The 21,445-nt window shown below is 42.2% G+C and overlaps 1 protein-coding gene across 1 annotated transcript in view; it reads right to left on the reverse strand.

Moving 5' to 3' along the window:
- Positions 1 to 8,112, reverse strand: part of PAXIP1 (PAX interacting protein 1) — a 32,489-nt gene extending 24,377 nt beyond the window's left edge. The window contains exons 1-3 of the mRNA XM_033072845.2: positions 7,788 to 8,112; positions 3,179 to 3,313; positions 1,233 to 1,276 (exon numbers count right to left, since the gene is read on the reverse strand). Of these exons, the coding sequence (XP_032928736.1) occupies positions 1,233 to 1,276; positions 3,179 to 3,313; positions 7,788 to 7,877 (269 nt within the window). The 5' untranslated portion in view covers positions 7,878 to 8,112. The remainder of the gene's footprint in view (positions 1 to 1,232; positions 1,277 to 3,178; positions 3,314 to 7,787) is intronic.
- Positions 8,113 to 21,445: the final 13,333 nt, after the last annotated feature.

Consider the following 21,445-nt stretch of genomic DNA (forward strand, 5'->3'; position numbering starts at 1 on the left):
TAACTAGGACTTGGTTCTTCAAAAATTCAATGACCACTCTGAGCATGACCAAATTAAAACACAAACTAAACACAAAAATGCAGAATCTCAAACTTCTGCCTAAACTGGGTCCAAAAGCAATCAGTTGGAAAAACTAAGCTATTCCTATTAACAACTGTATTTTTTTCATTATGGCAGTACCTAAATCCCTAATGAAAGGCCAGATGTCACTACACTAGAAGTCATAAAGAGACTGAAAGAGGATAAAATGAAGTAAAGACTTAACAACCCATTTTAGTGAGCACAATAAGGCTCAGAGTAAAACCTAAACCCATCATGTTCTAAGGACATGAAGCGCTAGAAAGTCAAAGGTCCAAGGACACATTTATTGCTGACAGGTGTACCAAACTTCCGTATTCCATGCAACGGAAGAACAAGACACTACTGAGACCTGCTCTTTTCATTTGGCCATTCCAATGTTACCACAATAAAGACTTCCTGAGCAACAGCCATTGAGAGCTACATTCCCACATTTATAGCTACAATTTAGTTATGGACTGCATCATTCTGTTGTTTCGTCTGTTTATTTCTCTTCTGGGTATCCAGTAACGTCAGCTCTTAAGAGTACTCTTTTAAAAAACTCTGATTGCAGATGGAAGACAAATTTTTTAATAGTGCAACTTCTTCATGTGAAAGAACATCAATAATGAAATGTGAGGTACTTAAGCCTGAAAATGTGGCTAATTCCAAGCTTTTTTTTTGTGAACACTCCTCATGGACTGGGAGAAATTTCAGATGTGTAACGTAAGCAACTAAACACTCATCCTGATGATGAAAGCACATAATAAACACATTTATTATATACAGACACAAATCACCAAGATCACTAGCCTAGACTACAGCACAGAAACACAGCAAGCGGCAAAGGCACCTTAAACTATTGGGTATAAAACAGGAATTCTGAATCTCTGAAGCACATTGAGGCCTGAATTCCTAACACTGCATTCCTGTACCTACCAGCTCTTGTTTTCCATTTGGTAACAGCTGTCCTCTAAGTGCCTATGAAGTACAAAATAGGCAGAGGGACAGGAAAACTGAACACAAAGAAGCTCCAAGCACACTGCAGCCTTGGCAGGCAAAACACAAGAGATCATTTCAGAAGTTTAAGCAGTACCTATTTGAAACAATCTTGAATCCTTCAATTGTATCAATTTTAACATGCTTTCCACAGAATTTTGAACTTAAAAGGATACGGTAGAAGAGCTCCACAGCGAACAGACAAGATCACCCAGGAAGGCTGAAAAAAACAAAAACCACTAGACATTACAATCCTTGGTCTACATGCACAAAATATGAATTACCTCCCAAGTTCATGCTAGTTTTAATGTATGCTTCCCAGCTTTGGAAGTCTAAGTGTTTCACAGACATTGCACTAAGTCTGCAAAAAAGACTTTTCATTTATTTGCACGTGTTCACATGAAGACAGCTCAAAGGTTGTGCAGCAACCCCCTTCTCTCAGTATTTACAGTATTTATTCATCCTCTCTCTTTCTGCAATTCTTGCTCGTAGGAAGAAATCATTCAGATAATCCCACCCTACACTCATCACCAAGGAGGGAAGAACCACAGCCCTACACAGAAGGAGTTTTCTAAAGACAGAACAATGCTGGCTGCTGAGCAGTAGCTGCTGAGCAGCCTGACAGTGTTCTGGGACAGAAGGGCTCAAAGGGACACAGGAAGGTGGCAGCAAAAGGAGGAGATGTAGGACTCTGGTCCCAGGGCAGCATATAAGGAAGAATGGACAAAGAGTGACATCACATTCAGTATGGAATTACTTTTCCTCAAAAGACAAACAAAAAAAATGTATTGTGGCAAATATGTTTATTGTGTCCCAGATCTTGCTATTCTCCTTCCCTTACAAGGCATAATACAAAAAATAGCTAAGAACACTTAACTTCTTACTCTTCAATCCTCAGGGGGAACAAAAAAGGATATTTCCCTCCCTTAAGTTTTTATCTGCCTTTTTCCCTACAACCAGCTACCTTTGCCTCCAACTTCCAGTCCCTTTAATATTTAGTCTGATCTTCTTGATTACAGATCATGCTGTGATGTTTTCAGGTCATGTCAAGTGACATTAGTGAAAGATTTGCTCTTATCAGGCAAATGAGTTGGCAGTTATGAAGCAAATTAAATTATTTGAGTGGCATTAGAAAGCAGGAAGTGCTCTCTACGATGTTGATACCCTTCTTTCTCCTAAAAATGGCAGCAGTTTCCTTGTTTATAAAGTTAAAATTACACCAAAAGCCACTTCAGAAAAAGGAATTAAATACGAACCAGCACAACCTCTCTAATCATAAGGGTCCCAAGCCAAGTACCTTTCATTTTTTAGAGTTAATTCACAGCTTTACACTGTCAGGTGATCAGGTGAACTCTCATGACAAAACTTATCAAAATGCTCCACTGCCACCTATACCTGTATGGAAAAAATAACCCAAAATCATGTACCCAAAGGTATCAGCAGTGAAATTCTAGTGTTATTTCTTCTAATCTCTCCCATAACTTCCAGAGCAACAAGTGCACATATTCAAAGATGAAGTCTATAATTCTTCACTGAAAAATACCCTGCTATTGGAAGGTAATAACAAAACACTGGTAATTCCAGTGTAAGAAAGAAAGAAAAAAATACTAAAAAAACCCATAAAAAACCTAAAATATGGAGGGAAAAAAAGCCTCATTTTCTACAAATTCCTATAGTCCATAATTAGCATAATACATATATGCAGAATCAACAAAATCATTTTGAACTTTGCCAATTATCTGTCTTTAAAAAAAAACCTTCAGCAATCTACTACTTATTCTAAATTGAGGTTTTCCACTGCCAGAAGCTTGTAAGAACCTTTCCTTCAAAAGTATTTATAAAGTAGAACTAACAGGACATCATCTCACAGATGACTGAAAGAAAAATCTGAAAAAATCAAATCTGAAAAATATCCACACCACTGACACATACAGAGCAACAAGAGGAGGAAGAGAACAGAATTGTAACAGAAGTCTGCAAGTCAGGATAAAAGTTTGTGTAACAAGAATGTAAGATTTTTAATGACATGTTTTATTTGGTCATCATCCAAAGATGAATATTTTGTTGTAACAATGAAGCATCTATGTCAGTACTTTGACATTATCATGGATGAGTCACTCACCTTTACCACAGGGAGATCAAAAACTTCTCGAGATTCTCCAACTTCCGGATTGTCCCCATCTTCTGAAATAATATGTGAGGCCAGTGCATTGTAAGAAACTTCCTTTGCTTTCCCAGCTTTCAGAAGTTGGATAACCTAAACCCAAAAGAGAACAGGGAGATTTCAACAATTTTTAGCAACTTTTATTTGAGAAAAACATTACTGCTCTGTCCTGAGAATGCAAAACATCTCCCAAAGCACACCTCACTCCCAGCTTTGCAAGGCCCAAACAGCACATGCTGTTTCAACAGTTCAGTGTTCTCTCAGCTCTGCAGTAGAGATCTGTGTGATGAATGCAGCCCTGTGCCCAAAAAAAAGTGACTTTCATTTGATCCAAGAAGGTAACAGACAAGGTATAGAGGGGAGGAAGAGAAAAATGCTTTAAAATATTGTGGTCTAAAAGAGTTCAAAAGTTAAAAATGCCATTTAAGATCGTTATTTCATTTCCCTTTTATTATTCAGAAAAAATTATTTAGAACAAACCTGGTGTGATGTTCATCTTCCAAAACCTGCCAGGGACAGATGCCTATCCCTGCAAACCTGCTGGGGACATTCCCTTCAAAACAGGATGCTCTGCCCACAGCAGTGAACAGCAGAGAGCAAGGCAGTACATTAATCAAACAAAATATTAATTAATTAATTGGTCCTTAAGCAATTACTCCCTACTGTGTACACTCACCAGGACAAGCAGCACTGAAAAAGAGACTCTCAAAACACAACATCAAGCTATTTCACAAAGCATTTCTGCCAAGCAGAAAAACAGGGATAGAAAAATGACCACTCACTGAGGAGGCGATTTTGGCACTTCCTGACTGAAGTACCTGACTTTAAAACTCTATTTCAGAAAACAAAAGCCAACTTTTTTTTTTTCTGCAATGGATGAATATTACCAAAAGAATTACTCTCAAATATCCAAGAAAATTGATCATGAGCTTGCTGCTCTTGTCACCGCTGCCAGAAACAGGAGTGAATGTTTCCATTTTGCACACCCATCTCCTAAATCAGGATACAACTTCCTGCATGAAATCCAGTTAACTGTAGAGAAACACAGGATGTTATCATTCCAAAAAGAAAGAAGCTAAATCCAAACCAAGCACTTCTGAAAACAGAAGGTGTTTAAGAAGAGTCTCAGCACATGAGCTCCTTGTCTCACACAGCTCTCCCTGAGTTACAATCCCATTCAACTGCTCATTTAGGGGAAGGCTAAAAAAAGGAGTGAACGTCATGAAAACTGAGAACCAAATCTGACAGCATCAGAAAGAAGCTATAAATAATGTGCTAAAAGTATGATTTTTTTTTATATCAAAACAATGTTGCATTACAGAACTTGTGTGAAGTGTCTGCTTATACAAAAAGTTTCACTGGTTTCAGGCAGTAGTTTAAACACTGTGATAAGGAATAATGTATTTGATTATTTTACGTGTCATGAAAAAGACTCTTCCTAATTTAGCTCATGTCAACTTCAGAACTCCTCTCAGAATACACAACTTCTTCACATTAAATAGTGCCTGGACTGAAAAGTTGTATTGGCACAATTAAAGAACTCACACTGATTTCAATCATATACCTGTAACTAGAAAATCCTGAAAAGCCTCAATATGAACATTGTAAAAATCCTGCATCTTAAGTATTGGTATATACACATTAAAGGAAATGCCTTTTTGGTGGGGGGAATAAAAATTTTATCTTGGTCTCTCCCACTAAAATCTGTGTTGGAAGAAATAAGAGGAATAGTTCAAAATTAAGAAGTAAGACAATGGGCATTAAAAAAATAAAAAAGCAAGATAACTAAAACCCAAATTTCCTGTCCAAAGACCTTGTGCTGCATTGCATTACTTTTTATCTCTTTCTGAAGGAAATACTGATTTTAACTGGTGTTTCCAAAACACAGCAGTTTGGATTTTTGTTTGAGGAAAGCAGAAGAGTATTTATTAAAAGAAAAAGAGTAGCTGACATCTACTCATCACCCTCAGTAAGGTGTGAGGAGCAAAATGCACCAATAGAATGGAATGGATCTGGAATTAAGAGCCAGCCTAATTCTCCCTCATTTGCCAAAGAACACCTCGGCACAATTCCAGACTTTTGTTTCCCTTGCAATTTATGCTGCACATGCTTTAATAGGCAGTGGGTATGCAGTTTTTCACCTGAATAAATTACTTTTTGCCCCCTTAGTCTTGGATTTGTTCTGATTTGTGTACTCTCTTGTGCCAGGTCTGTTTTAATACTTATTAGGTAACTGGTTTTCTGTGAAACCATTTAGAAATTTAAGCTGATCAAAGCATGCTCCTCCCAAGAAGACAAAGGAGGAAATTCTTTGCAAAATCATGCTGGCATCCACATGTATATGAAATAGTAAAAGGTGCCAAATATATCTGTAATTTTTATATCAGTAATGGGACAAATTTCACTCTAAGAACTGTTTGAGTTTGATTTACAATTCCTGCATTCTGTCTTGGCTCAAAACACACCTGAAAAATGCTCCTCATCCTCAGGTGCCCCAGGGTACCACAGAAGACCCTCACAGGAGGGTCCTGGTCTCAGCAAGGATAAGAGTTAATTTATTCTCAGCAGCTGCTACAGCTCTGTAGTTTGGATTCAGAATGGGAATAATGCTGGTAACACTCTGATGTTTTGGTTGTTGCTAAATTCTGCTCATCCTAAGCCAAGGACTATTTTTTTGTGTCTCATGCTCTGCCAGTGAGGAGGTACAAAAAAGGCTGGGAGGGAGCAGAGCCTGGACAGGTGACCCAAACTTCCAAAGGGATATTCCACACCAAAGCATGTCATGCCCAGTATATAAACTGGGGGAGTTACCCATAAGAAGGACTGATCTGGGGTCAGGAATGAAGTCTGGCATCAGTCAGTGGCTGGTGAGCAACTGTATTGTGCATCACTTGCTTGGAGTTTTCTTTCTTTCCCTTTTTCTTACATTATTATTTACTGTTACCACTGTACCTTACCTGGTTTTCAATTATTAAACTGTTTTTTATGTCTCAACCCACAAGTTTCATTTTTGAATCTCCTCCCCATTACACTGAGTAGGGGTGGGGGTGAGAGAGCAGCTGTGTTGTGCTTAGCTGCCAGCTGGGCTTAAGCTGGTACAGAGGGTTCTCCCAGGAGCTGGCCCTGAGCTCAGCTCAGCCCAGCCCAGCTCCTCACTCTCACCCAGCTCTGCCTCCCAGGCCAAGAAAATTCAGTGAACCGAATTTGGAGCAAATCAAAGCCCACTGCAGACAATGACTCTGACTGCAAAGAATAAAATCTAACGTGAGAAAGAAAACCAGTTTAAGAGAGTGTTTGTCTACTTGCTCTATGGGGAGTCTGCTCATTGTCCTCCCACATTAACACACAACTAAGAACAGGCCTTTCAGGACACTACTTTTATGACAAATGGTGTACAAGAGTGCCACAGGATTCTTGCACTCAGCCTCATACACATAATGCTAGCATTGCTGCTGTAGGGGTTTTTGCTAAGTGCATGAATTTCTTATTTGAGAGCGAAGCCACTATCAAAAATTTTATGTCCAAAGAACTGAATTTTATATCTAGAGACCTGTCTAAAGAAGTTTTTATCCTGATCTTTAACTGCATTCTTCCTAGACTGTATTTATTAGGCATGAAAACCATCTGAACAGGCTGGTGCCTGTGTCTCCAGGTCACCTGCAGGCACAGGAGGCTCAGTGAGTGCCAGAACAGGAGGCTAAAGGTACCCAGCGCTGAACTAAGACTTCACTGCAGCAAATACCACAGAGGCAGCGACTCTAACTTCAGTGCGAAGCACGCAGTAACCTGCTTGCAGGAAGCTGCTGTCCAAAAGCTCAGTATGGGGCACTTCAAACCCCGGACTAATTGGCCATGCCAGTGAAACTTTGTTTCAATCACCTTCGGCCGCCACGGGTGTTATTCACTGCAAGGCCACCGGCATTACGCAGGGCTCTGCCCTAAGGCACGGCGAGAGGCTCGGGCGGCCCCCGGCCTGAACTACCCCAGCAGCGCACCCGGCAGCCCGGGGCGGTACCAGGGCCGTGCTCGGGGCCGCGCCAAGGCGGGAAGGGCTGTGTGGGAGGGAAGAGCCAGACCGGCCCCCCGTGACGAACCTTCCCCACGGCCTGTCCCTGTGTACCCGCACGGAACCGGGCGCAGGGAGGGGCCGGGCCTGCCGAGCGCTCCAGCCGCAGGAGCGGCGGCCGCTGGCCCCGCTGCCCGCCCGGCCCGGCCCGGCACAGGAAGTCCCTCCGCCCGCTCCTCCTCCGCTCAGGCGGCTCCGGCGGGGCCTGCGCGGCGGGGCCGCGGCTCCCATGGCGGCGGCGGCGGCGGCGCTTCCCGCGGGCACGGCCGGGATCGGGGCCAGGATCGGGACCGGGATCTGGACCGGCCGCCTCCCCTCCCCCCCCAGCCATCCCTCCCGGTCCCTCAGGCGCGCGCTCCCCCCCACTCCCGCCCTTTCCCCGTGAGGCGGCGCGAGCCTCGAGCCCGCGCGTGGTAGCCGGACGATTCCACAGTGCCCCCCCCGCCGAGGGGGGGGAGACGAAGGGGAAGGCGGGAATGATCTGATGGGATGACCCGGTACCTTGGGGTCGATGTCTCCCACCACGAAGAACTTGACGTCTTTGAACATCTCCTCCGGGACTTTCAGCTCCTCCTCGTCGTCCGCCAACATGGTCCCGGACGGCAGCAGCGGGCGGTCCCCCCCTGCCCACTATTTCCCCGCGCTCACTGTAGAAAACCCGCCGGGGCCCGGGTCTCTCCCGTCCCCCTCCCCCCGCGGAGCCGCCGAACCGCGCGAGCAAGGCGCGCGCTGCGGGACACACCATTCCCCGCCAGGACGTAGGGGGGGTGGAAGCGGGAGGTGAGAGCCACCCCCACAAAGCACCTCCCCCCGCCCGATCAGCCACAACGGCTTCTGCAGGGCCGCGCCCGCTTCTGATCCACAGGCGCTATCCCTGCTCCTGCCTCTTTCCCCGAACCGCACCGGCAGCCAGCTCTGGGTCCGGAGCTCCCCCCGCGCGGGATGCAATGGACTCGGCCCGAACGACAGAGGCGGGCAGCGGGGATACCCGGCCCCGCCCATTGGCGGGAGGAGGGAACGGGGGAGGGAAGGGACCCGCCCCAGGCCCCGCCCCCAGGGCTCCGCCCCCTCAGGCCCCGCCCCCGGCCCCGCCGTGAGGGGACGCGGCGATGGCGGCCGGGCCCCTGCGCCGCCCGCAGCAGCCAATGGCAATGGTGTGTATTCCACACACCGGCTGCTCCTAAACCATAGCGTACACCCGCTGAGGCTGGAAAACAGCTGTCAGGTCATCGAGACCCACCGAAATAGGGCATTTTCCCTCAAAAACTGCAAAGCATCCATCTGCATTGATAGCGAATTGCTCGCACCTAGAGGGGGATGCATTTTACCTAACAGAAAACACAAATTATCACTTTACATAAGTTATAGTCAACAGAAAGAAACGAGCACTTTCAGAGCCTGCTTCATGTCGTGTATTTTAAACATTGCTGCATTGACAGGGATGTTTAAAATACAAATATTAGATAATATAATTGTATCTATATAAAAAGCACTCTGCTTTCCAAAGGAGTTTTGGACCCCCTCACAATACTTTGATGTGGACAATGTTTCTCTCCCATACACGGAACAATGTTTAGAGATGGCATTGCAATACTGAAATAAATTTACTGAAATAAAAATACAGGGCACTTAGTGTTTCCCTCCTGCCTGCAAGGCCTGTCTCACTTTCTCAGGAGGAAACTGTATTTTTTTTTTTACCTATGTCATTCTTGAAACTATAAATCAATTTTCAAATCATTTATTCTACTGGATAAAATTTTGCTGGATAAAGGTCCCCTGGATCTCCACATGGCATTGTTCCCCTTCTGCTCCAACTATAAGAAATACCCAACCCATCATCTGTTCTTTTTCCACTCCAGAAAGAACATTTGCTTGAAGGTTTTACTTTTTTGCCCACCCTCCCAATGAAATTTACTTTTTAAAGTGCAAATCGAGTCCTAATAAAGTCTAAAAAGTTCTTAACTAATATAGTACACTTGTTGTGGGGAAGGAAAAGAAGTAGAAATACACATCTGATTTTAAATCAATTTATCCCTTTCTTCCAACAATTCATATTCTCATCCCACTTTCTGTGTTTTCTAATAATCCTTGTTTAGGCTAATTTTCTTCTGTGCCGTGTATTTCCTGGACTGTCTTTGAAAATACTTTTCTGAGCTCTGCTTTCCTTTAAAACCTCTCTCCAGGCTGCCATGTCCAGCCTTTGCTTTCTTAGTTCCATCATTTTCACTCTTTCCAACTCCTTTGATCCATTTTGGCATTTTCACACTCAACTAAACTACTTTGACCAAAATCTTCCTTCACCTGCAGCAAAATGTTTTTCATATTCTTCTTGATCTACCAGATTTCATTAGCACCACTGCTTCCTGAGCTTCCTTTCCTGTTGGATTTCATTGCCTCTGCAATCATCTGCATCTTCCAGCACTGGTAATTTTCACTTCTTTTCTTTGATAAATATAGCTATCGCTCAGGTTTCTGTTCCACATTCTTCTCTCAGTTCTTTCCTCTTCCTGATGTCATTTATTACATAGATTCATCTTTCTCAGTGTGATCGCTAAATTGTTCTTTCCTGTAGGAATACTTTTCTTATTTGTAAGCCCCCACACCATCACATATTCCCAGTCCACACAAAGAAAACCAAAGTTTTGTCCTTCAAGGGTTTGTCCTCCTGATTTCCCTTCTCTGCCTATTTTCTTGTTATCCTAATGAGTTCCTCCAGCCTTCCTATCCTTCAGATTTTCCAGAGTCACATAATTTTTGGTTCTCTGTACAACTCCAGGCTTACAATTATTTCAAACCAGGCATTATGCTAATACTGGCAAACAGCATAATGCAAATAACCTGCACACATTTTTCATAGCATTGCCCCTTCCCAAACTTTCAGCTGGAGTTGCAGCTATTGCAGCATCAGGTGGGACCATACTGGATCTTCCATTTGTTCAGCTAGTCAAATCAGAAGAATATAAGATGAATTTGCTGTTTTAAATCACAACAATTTTAAAATTCCCTAGACATAGAAGGTCAGATTACAAATCATTGAAATTCAATTTTCCACAAATAAAAAGTACCCACTCATAAGGGTAATTTTAATTATCCTTAAGGGTAAATCATTGTTTTTAACTAATTATGATAAAAATCCAACAATAAGTATAGTTCTGTCCACAGTATGCAAGTGTAATAAAATGTCAAAAAGAAGAGGAAGGTTAAGAATTAACTGCAATAAGTTTACCAGAAGAAAACTGCTTTATAAATTTAGTCCTGTATAGCAAAGAGAAAATTGTTGTTGCCCTGACCTGGGATGTGGAACATTGACTTTTGGGTCTGTTCTCCTTTTCCTGAATGCAGTAAAAGTAGCTTTGCTGAGGCACAGGTAGGGATGCCCAAATCCTCTGGATGTTCTTTAACCACAGCTTGTGACAGAAATGGGAAGAATGAAACCCTCCCACTCTCCCTCCCACAGGTGAATAAGCCCTGGAAGCAGCTCCTGGACAGAGCCCCAGCGCTGTGCTTGGTGAAAGGCGGACTTGGAGAATCCTGCCCAACTCTGCCAGGCAGGTGACCAGCTGTGCAGCACAGCCAAAACAGGGTTTCTGTTATGTGCCATGAAACAATGCACAGCAGCAACCCTACAAAAACCTGCCTGGTAGCAGTTTAAACACCTGTCAGTTCTAATAAGATAAGAAATTCTGTAGATCTCAGTACTGGATTGCACTGTTGTATTATCAGCAGTGCTACTAATCTTCTCACACAGAAATAGCTTTCTTTATTCACAATTTTTTTTTTGTCTTTAAAATGACCACTCCCAGAATAAAAGACTACTCCCATGAGTCACAAATTTTCCCTTTAAGTACCTTCTAAATAAGCAGTGGATTTAAATCAATGAACATATTTTTTTTACGTCTTTATGTATTTCATTCGTAACTTGTCAAGAAATTATTTACATTTGAGTAATTAGACTATTTCTAACAAAAATAAATAGTTCCAGTTTGTGTATGATCTTGTTTCTGGACTGTAAGAGTAGAAAACTAGATGGAAAAAGTACATTTTTGAACAAAAGAAAAAAGTTTTAGCACAAGAAAAATATCCCCCAAATTTGCCAGAAATAAATTCTGGCTTCTGCTCACAGATCAGCACACAGAACAAAGTCAAATCAGGGGGTTGGTCTCGCTGCTCAGGTGTAGAGCAAAGTGCTCACCTGTATTTAGCCTCAATAGGGACTTGGCAGGTTGGGAGGTAAAGCTCATCTGCACGAGCTGAGTGACAGTGGGAGGAGGGGGAGTCCAGCTCATCCTCTGCAAGCTGCTTCCAGCCCATCCCAGGGACCAGCAGCCCATCAAAGGTCCAAATCTTCGAGCCAGAGGAGCACAGGGGCACACAGGTGGGTGAGAACCCAAGGAACCACGCAGGGCTCCAAAATGGGAGTGCAGGGTAAGGCCTTTGGTGCTGTCCCTGTTGGTGGCAGCGCTCTGAGTTAATGTGACACATGCATGTCACCACCAGAGTCCACAACGGTGTGAACAGCATTATCTGTGCTGGAAACACTCCTCTGATCTCTTCATTGTGAGAGCTCTGTACAGAGAACTCCATGAGCATGTTTCCATGGGATGCAGTAATTTTATCAGTCCCACAGTGGGACTCAATGGCCATGAGCAGAAAATGACTGGCTGGAGGAAGGATGAGTTGTGAAAGGATAAAGAACAATGCCCTGCCTGGTTTCAATGGATGGCCCATTAGCAGAATATCTCCCACAGAGATAAGGCTCATTGCCCCAACCCTCAACAGATGGTGATAGAATAGATACCCTTTATCACATTCTGTATTGCTTATAATCAGGTGCGACTTATAATCGTGAAATTACTGTAATCTAAATTTTGTATTGGGTGTTGCCTGCACGGGGTGAGAGCCCGCCAAGCTGACAAGATTTGTGCAGACAATTAGTCTTTGCTTCTATAAATGCCTTATTTGTGTGCACAAATGATTATATGAAAAATTCATATGCACCTACAATATCATATTTAGGCGTAATTGCTTGTGAAAAAGCAACAGCTTGATTTTTTTATCCGGTAGTTAATTAAATTCGGAGCTTAGATTAAATTGTATATTTGTTTTACTCCAGTGAGCAGAAGGCTTTCTGAGTCCTTTGTTAATAATACATACTTGTTTGGTAGCAGCTGGCTCTCTAGATGTTACTTTTCCAACAAAATACATCTTCACAAAGTACCCAGTGTTTTACAGAAGCTGATGTTAGTTTCAATGTGCCTGGAAAGTTGTTGTAAATCCCCAAAGGCATGCTGCCTGCATTATCTCCATTCCCACTGCTTAACGTGAGTAAGATCTGCTTTTTAATCTGAATCAAAATGTGCAAAACAGGTACACAGAGGGCTCTGTTTTGGCTTGGGCTGTCTATGCATTTTTCCTCTTTCCTTCAGTGGGACTGCATGCAATGGCAAATATGATTTATAATTAAAAACTTTCTTATTATCTGTACAGCAACACTGAATCCTAAAAGGCTCCCTTGGAACTGGTAGTTTCATTTTCGATTCTATTCTAATTCCAGAACTGCACTGAGAATGCCTTGTCATTTGCTTGACAGTTTTCTTTTTTAGTATAGTAGTTACTTTTTTTTTTCTTGCAAGTGCCAAGTAGCAAGTTCTACCTTTACTATAACTGTGCATAAAGGAACAGGGGGAAAAATGTTCTGATTAGCACATCTTAATGTAAGGATATTTTTGTCAGAAGGGAGACATAGTGGTAATAGAGGGGATGTATTCCTTTGTGTTAGGAATGTGAATGGTTCATTCACCTTTACTAACAAACTCTGTCTTTCCCTCTGACTGCCAATAACCACCTCTATATAAATTACATACCCATACATACTTATACATATACATATATGAAGAAAATATATATAAAACATTGGAACACTTTCTTCATGAGTTTTGGACCTGATTGTATTGCACCAGGAAAGAAGAATGCAAGTCTTCTTTCTCTGGGAAAGAACAAATAATTTGTCAGAAATAAAAGTGATACTGTAATTTATAGACTCCATTCTTTGCACCTCAAGAGAAGTCCTTGCTTCTGCTCCAACTAAGGTACCTACCAATTTCTGTGTATTTTCTGAGTTTCAAAAAAAAAGTTAGTGAAATACGGTGGGTAATTATCCCTGTAGCCCTTCTTTGTAGCTTGTCAAGATTTACATCATTTACAGGCTTTCCATGGGGGTAAATTAGTATCAGAAAAACAATAGAGAATGCAGATTTTCCTTTGAGCCCGGGCTTTCATTCATACAGGCTTGAAAAAAAACTAATGAAACATTAAGTAACCAAAATTAATTTTTCTAGAAATGAGCAAGTTTGGCATTATTTGTGCCAAATCCTTTTTATGCTCTTCAAATAACATTAACACTGGTATTATTTTTACACTATTAATGCATAAATACAGAAAAAGGCCACTAAAGTTGGTGGCATTGCAGAGCATATTATAGAACAGTTTGAAGAGTGAGCCTGGTACTGCTCTGAGATGATCTCCAGTATTCATTCATGGCTTTGTGCTTTTGAGTAGAGTGAAAACCCCAAATTTGTGCACACACATTGACACCACTCAGGGTTCCTGTTCTGGAGCAGACACAGAGGGCAGCAGCCACACCAGCCCACCTGTGCCACCAGGGAAATTCATATGTAGCCATGGGCTCTTAGTGCTAAAACCTACTGAAAAATATTTCATTGTTGATGTATTTTCACAGCAACTGCATCACCTTCAGAGCAGTTCCTCCAGCTTACTGAGTGTAAGGCCAGAAGGGCACTTGGATTAACCTGGAGCAGCACTGGGAGCAGAATTGATCATTCCATTGTTTGTCACTAAAAGCAGCCCCAGCCTGGGAGCACATTTCTGCTTTATGGCCTTCCCAAATGCTGCTGCTTACAGAAGCATTTTCAGGGTGGCTAAAGACAGGTGCTGAACATCCTTAAATGCAGACACAGGTAGACAAAGTCATCTGCCTGAGATGCAGGACAAACAGAGAAGCTGAATGTGTTTGTCACCTGTTTGTGGCTGCAGCTTTGGGAAGCTCTCAGTGCTTAGACATGGATGTGACTGCACTATGCAGACAACTAGTTATTATTGCTGGATTGAACTTCCACTTCTTTTTTCTGTAGAAACAACCTGATTTCTGTTTCTCACGTATTTTCAAATGAAATTAAGAACTTACACTGACATTCTTGAAAAATGTGTTCTGACAGCATTCTTATACCAGCCAGAAGAAACCAGTAGGTCTTCCAGTCTGTTTTTCTTATAATTTGCCTTTAAATTTCACCCCAAATACTCCTTCTCTGAGCTAAGGTAATATTCCAAAGACATCCAAAGACATCAAGAGATGAATCCACTGCTGTTCTTAACTGATCAATCTTAACAGGACCATGGAGCCACCTTAAGTAATTACAGATTGAGTGTTGATGCAGAAACATTATGAAATGAGATATTTGTTACTTAAGTACCTGTATGCCACTCTAGAATGAAAAAAAAAATAAAGTTGATTTGCTATCTATGTCTAGTTTATTGATTTCAACTCTTGAGTACTAAGCAGGAGTTGAGATTCAGACAAACAGGTGTCACTGTCAGGATTTTCTCATTAGAGCCTAAGATGAGGACTAATGCAGATAAACTGCTTGTACTTTTAGGCCAATTCTGGCTCTAATTCTCTTTTTTGGCTTACAGGAAGCTTTCAGGGAAATAAAGGCTCTGTAAGTCCCCAAATGTTTTGGTTATGCTCTGTCATATGCTAGAGCTCCTGCAATAGGAGCAGATAGATCTCTGAACCAGGAAAGCCTACAATCCATTTATATCTCCAGGTCTAACTTCTCTGAGAACTGGCTGTTCACAGTGTGGCCCCTTACTCAGTGTCTGGTAAAGTCTGGTGAGAACTTTCATCTCTACCATATCCTGATACCCCTACAGCCCAGTCAGATATGGTTAAAAGTGCCCAGGAACTGGGAAAACAGGACAAGTGCCATACCACACACAAGAAACTGTGATCACATTGAATCAGGCTAAAAAGAAGTGGTTTCTTTTTGTTTTGGCCTATTGAAGCCAAATTTGTTGCTTCTCCTGTTTGCTTAAAGGATCATCCTCCTCCTCAATGGAGCATCCTCCTCCTCATTGGACCATCCTCCTCCTCAAAGGACCATCCTCCTCCTCAAAGGACCATCCTCCTCCTCAAAGGATCGTCCTGCTCCTCAAAAGACCATCCTCCTCCTTAAAGGACCATCCTCCTCCTTCATCACTGAGCCTTCTGCCACATTCATGTCTATGTTGGGCATTTTTAATCTTTGACACTGTGGCAGATACTCACAGATACCTGCTTAATCTTAGAAGAAATCACCTAAAAGGTCTCTGGGTTTATTTAGAGCTGGCTCTGTTCCCTACATAATTTAGAGCAGCCTCAGGATCCCAGGACTTCCCACATCTGAATGCTCAGTGTTGCAAATGGAAGAAGGAATCGTGGTGTGAGGCAGCAAGCACCAAAGCTGTAATGATCTTCCTTCAGGGAGTCAATTACATTTGCTGTTTGCCTTATGGCACACGTAGGTGATTGCTGTGTGAGGGCCAGGGTGCATTTGTTTAATGTATCCTTGAACTCTTATTACATTTTCCACTCATCTTGCTAGAGCCTTATCTGCAATTACACTCCTTTCCATATGCCCCAAGCTGTTATTTGTTAGAGGACCAACCTGACCCTCTTGTATCCAAATGTCACTGAATTAAATCAAATTTTTATACTTTTCAACTTGAACAGTTATCTCTTGATGCACATAACAAACAGATAATGAGATCTGCATTTTATTAGACACAGTGGAGCTCAGTGATGTTTAACTATTAGGCAGAACCATTTTGCTGCTCAGTTACAATTACATTATTTTTCTCTGTGGCTGGATAGCTGTCAATTGATTTAATTCATTCTAAATGTGTATTACAGTATTTTCCTTAGTGTTGTCTACAGTCAGAGAACTGGATACATTTTTACACTTTTTTTCCTAAAAGGAATGGGATTTCCCTGTAGTGATATTTCTCTACAGTCTAATCCTTTTGCCTTAAAATTTTGTGACAAATTTCCCATGCTTTGCCTCTGAGTCAGGGATACTTTAAAATCCCAACCTTAGCTTTAAGCATATCCTCAAACCTACTCACTTGGATAAGACTAAAGCACATACTTGAAATGAAACAGTCATGAATGAGGAAGGGTTCCTGAAATAAGTCCAACTTAAAAAGGATCCACTGGCCACATTCCAAAGGCTGCCATGCCCACCATCAAGCTGTAGTGCCGTGCACATCCTGTGCTTTATAGTACATGCTCATCATTTATGATTCACACAGGGCTCCTAATGATGAAACGATAACAGCATCAAAGTGGGATCTAATCAATGCAAATATTTAGGTCCATCACAGGCCACGAGAAGATCTGCTCTCCCCAGAAGGGCTCAGCTGCCATGTGATTCTCCTGTGTGCTGGGAGCCAACTCACACAGTCATAAATCATGCAGAAGGTAAATATCAGAGGTTACATACCCTGTCTGGTTCTGTGTGCAGACCCCTGCTCTGGCTCAGTGCACAGAAAGGGAGACATGCAGAGAGGTGGGTCTAACCCCCTTTGCATTTCAAGCCAACAGGAATAGAAGGATATATGTCATTATTTACTGTATCTAAATTTGTGGAGGGTAATTTCTCATAATAGGCTGCCTTGACTGCTTACTGAACATACCTTGGAGAGTGGTTCTTGCTTTTGTACAGCAAAGCCTGTCTCTCTTCACTTGAAGTGATAAAGGATATAAAAGATAGTAGAGGATTATTATTATTCAGATAAAGAAAGCTTGTTCCAGATAGGAATGTCTTTCTGAGATTTACTAAGCAGTCCACAAGATTTAGATATCTACATTTTAGACATCTCAGTTTAATACAGAAAAAAATCTTATTACATTTCAGAATAATAATTCTTCTTGGAATGAATAGGAGAGATTCATCTAGAGCCATAGATTGCTTCAGAAAATCTATCTCCTCACCTCTTTCACTGACATTCACAGAAAGCAGCTGCCATAAATTTGTATAATAAATGTTAGGCATATGGATGGCTAACTCTGTTTGCACAGCCTCAGCCTGTACATTAAACCTCACCTCTGCAGCACAGTCCAGCTGGTTGTTTATTGGTAACTGTTTGCAAGATGCACCCTTAGGAAGCTGCTGTGGCTCTCCATGACCTGTGGTGTTCTTTTGGAACTTGCCATTAATGTGAGGCTGTAATGTGGTGTTATTTGGGCAGGCCTCTCACAGGGCAGGAGGGATTACCTGGGACAAGGACATCAGCATTTATGGTTCCTTACAGTCACAACTGTCACAAAACCAGAAAACCTCCCTGAAATGAAGAACAGGCACTGTGGAAAGACCATTTCTCTTTGGGCAACTTCCTCATAACGTGTCAAGCCCAGGTCTCCACTTGCAGCCTCCCACCAAGACGTGGCTGCACTGCAGAAGGGATGGTGGCAGGAGAAGGGCTGAGCACCCACAGCCAGACTGGCTGGAGTGATCCCAAAACTGGAGGGATGGGAAGCACATGTCTGTGTGGGCAGCTCTGCAAGGCTGAGACTGCTGCTAGGAGTAAACAAGGGACAGGAGATGTCGTGTGTGAATGTTGGATGGAAGGCTTTAAAACATGAAAACCTTGGTGGGCTTTGGGGTTTTATTCTATTGAATTCCTGGTTGTGGTTATGCAGTTTGCATTTATAACCCTAGCCAAGTCAGTTGCTAGTGGAGATGTTGTAAAAGCTGCCTGTGTTCACTCTCTAGCTCTCAGGAAAACAGAGAATGGAGAGACAGCAGCATACAATGAAGATGCTGAAATGTGGAGAGGAGGAAGGACACTGAGAGTCTGCCCAGAAAGTTCTGAAGTTTTATCAGGTCAGATGAGGAGTCCTTTTAAAAAACAGTGATTTCTTTATTTCCAAAATGAGATTCAGATTTTAATTATGTAAGCCACTTTCTGTGCAGATGATTTCAATGAAGACACCCCATTAAATGTGCTCGTATCAGACCCTGAATAATTCAGTAGTGTCAACATAGAAGCTTTTTTTACTAAATTTACAGCAAAATCCTGATAAATCAGAAAAAAGCTCCAGTCAAAATCTGAAAGCAGAAAATGACCTGAGAAGAGGTGGAAAAATTATCTACAAAAGATGAGCCATCAGCTCACACACCACTGGGCCACTACCTCTGAGCTGCAGCCTACCAGCCTTGACTCACAGATCAGCAGCTAGGAAAAAAAAATTCACTGTTTTTAATAAAATGCAGTGCTAGACAATTAAGAAAGGTCTGGCAACATTTTGCTGTTATAGCAGTGAATACTGGCTGTTAAAAATAATGATGCTACTAATAAAAAACCTTGTGAAAAACAGAGAGACATCTAGACATTTATACAACCCATGGGTTCAGAAAATTTTATAGCAGTAGCAAGTAGACTGCTTTATCAGGTGCTTGCTGTGGTAGAAGGGACCAAAACAAGGTATTTCTGACATGATACTGTCAAATTCTACAAGAGAAATTATGTTTGGGGGCCATTAAAAATGGTTGTCTTTGTTCAAATAACTGGAAAAGTTTGCTGTCATGCCCATGATCCAGGGGCAAGCTCTTTATCAGCCTACAGGAGACTTTCTCTTGCAAATACTTTTCTTGCAAAGAGCAGACTCATTTTAGCTACAAACACAAAGTGTGTGGTCACAACTTACCATTTGACCTTTTCTAACTTGTAAATAGTTCCTCACATTTGTATGAACCTCTCACTCACACAGCAACAGGTATGAAATATAAATAAGCAAAATTCCACAGCTTTTGTATTTTCTCTTATGACCTGCCATGTTGTGTGGCTTGAAAATACTGAGAATTTACCTTAATTAAATTGAGACCTGTTCTGCTGACCTGCATGAGCTGGGCAGGCTGGGGCAGGGAATCATCCAGCTACACTGAATAATCAGGGGGAAGAAGGAAGCACAATGTGAATATGAATCTCAGATGGTACCCTAGCTGAGAAAGCTGCACAACCCTGCCAATGCTTCCTTTGGCAGGTGGGGATGTGGCTGTGGCTGTTCAGAGATCTCCAGGGAAGAAGGCATCAACCAAAGACATACAAGGAAATCAGGATGTTGGAGTGGAAGAAAAGACATCCTTGAGGATGGCATAAGAGGTTTAATTTTTGCACCTGTTACCAACCAGTTACAATAACAAAACTAGCCCTGAATGTTAAAGTGAGAGGAGGTTTGGGAATAACTGCTCCAGCCAAGGGAAGTGTGTTGCCCAGTGGGCATGGAAAACACTGACAAGGAGTCAAGGGGAATGTAATGGGGATGAAAGTTGGTATATGAAAAAAAGTTGGAGAACTTCTGGCTCAGAAAACAGCTGAGATGATTTCTGTTCTTAATGTGGTAAACAGATCATAAAAAGTTTACCTCTTAGCTTGAAAGAACATTTCCAGACTATGGATGGATTTATGTAAATGAAGATTCAGAAACCTGCCACCTACAAGGCAGCAGAAAGATAACCTGGAGAACACCACAAAACAGAAAAACTCATGTTCAGCCTCACACTATAACAGCCTTCCCTATAGCTTCACACCTATGCAAATTATCTGTCACAATGCATAAAGCTCAAGATAAACAAACCTCTTCCACAGCTTGGCATATGGAAAAAGGGTCTGAACTGAAATGGTAATTGAGTTTTAGAGACCCATCCATTTGCTGTCATTGTGCCATCTGTCTCCCTGGCATAGTCCTGACAGCTTGCATTGGCAGCTTTGATTGCCAAGGCTCATGTATTAAGTTAGATTTACCTAGTCTGCCCACGCACAGTTTCTTATTTTTCTATGGCCCTGCTATTCTAGGTGATTCACAGAACTGCAGGATACCCTGTACTCCCAGAGGCATAATATATTTTGGTATTTTAAAACTTTTTTTAAAATATTAAATCAGAAATGTGGATAATTTTCTAGTTTGTAAGCCACCTGTGACACCAAGTCCACCAGAGTCAAGAGGGAGACTTACTTCTCAGGGACTGACCACAGGTAACAGAGATCACAGGTGCTGTTGTGTGTATGTGTGAAGCATTTGCTGCCATCAGAGTAATAAATGAAAACTGCAGATGCCATATGAGGGCAGGACCCCCCGAGGCAGGCTCCAAGTTATTGCATTACTGTCATAACTGCTCACTGCAAAGCACCTTTGACTAAAAGCCAGTATGATGCCTAGCATAACTCTGCTGACTCCCCTGAAATTACACAGATGATTAATGTTGCCCCTTAAGGTATGAAAGAAGAAATAAAATTATTTACATTTAATTTCTTTACCCAGAATGGAACTTTAACTGCAGCAGTGAATGATGTGGGAGTTGCCCTCAGACTTTATTAAGTTACATTCCAGCTGGCCCTCTGACCATGAACATGTTTTTCACTATGCAAGGACAAAGGGTTTAATTCCAGCAGGAGTTAATTCATGTTGGGCAGAAGACAGATAAGCACTCCTGGCAATCCATTTACTGAGACATACACAGCAGTGCAAAGTACCAGAGCCCATCCTGACTTCAGGCCAAAGGAATTGTGGCCACACAAGCACTGAGACACCACTGACTGTACATAAGAGAGGACCATGCTCTTGGCAAGGCAAGAGGCTGCTCTGTTAACAGCTTTTGTTCTTCTTCTGCTTTGTTCCTGTTGTAGAATTAAACAACACCTTAGTTATGTCACTGAAATTATTGTCCTGCTTTTGACTCGACACAGTAATTTTCTTTTTAGTAGCTGGTACAGGGCTGTATTTTGAATTTTGGATGAGAATAATGTTGGTAACACACTGATGTTTTAGTTGCTAAGCAGTGCTTATCCTAAGTCAAGGACTTTTCAGCTTCCCGTGCTCTGCCATCAAACAAGGACACTGAGAGGGAGCACAGCCAGGGCAGCTGAGCCCAACAGGCCAGAGGGATATTCCTCACCACAGAACCAGTAAATAAACTGGAGGGAGCTGGCTGAGGCACTGATTGCTGCTCAGGGATGGGCTGGGCATCCATCAACAGGTGCTGAGCAATTGAATTGTGCTTCCTGTGTGCCTCTTGGATTTCATTCCCCTCTTCCTCTTTTTT

Source organism: Catharus ustulatus, chromosome 1, assembly GCF_009819885.2.
Source record: "Catharus ustulatus isolate bCatUst1 chromosome 1, bCatUst1.pri.v2, whole genome shotgun sequence".
Taxonomy (NCBI): Eukaryota; Metazoa; Chordata; class Aves; order Passeriformes; family Turdidae; genus Catharus; species Catharus ustulatus.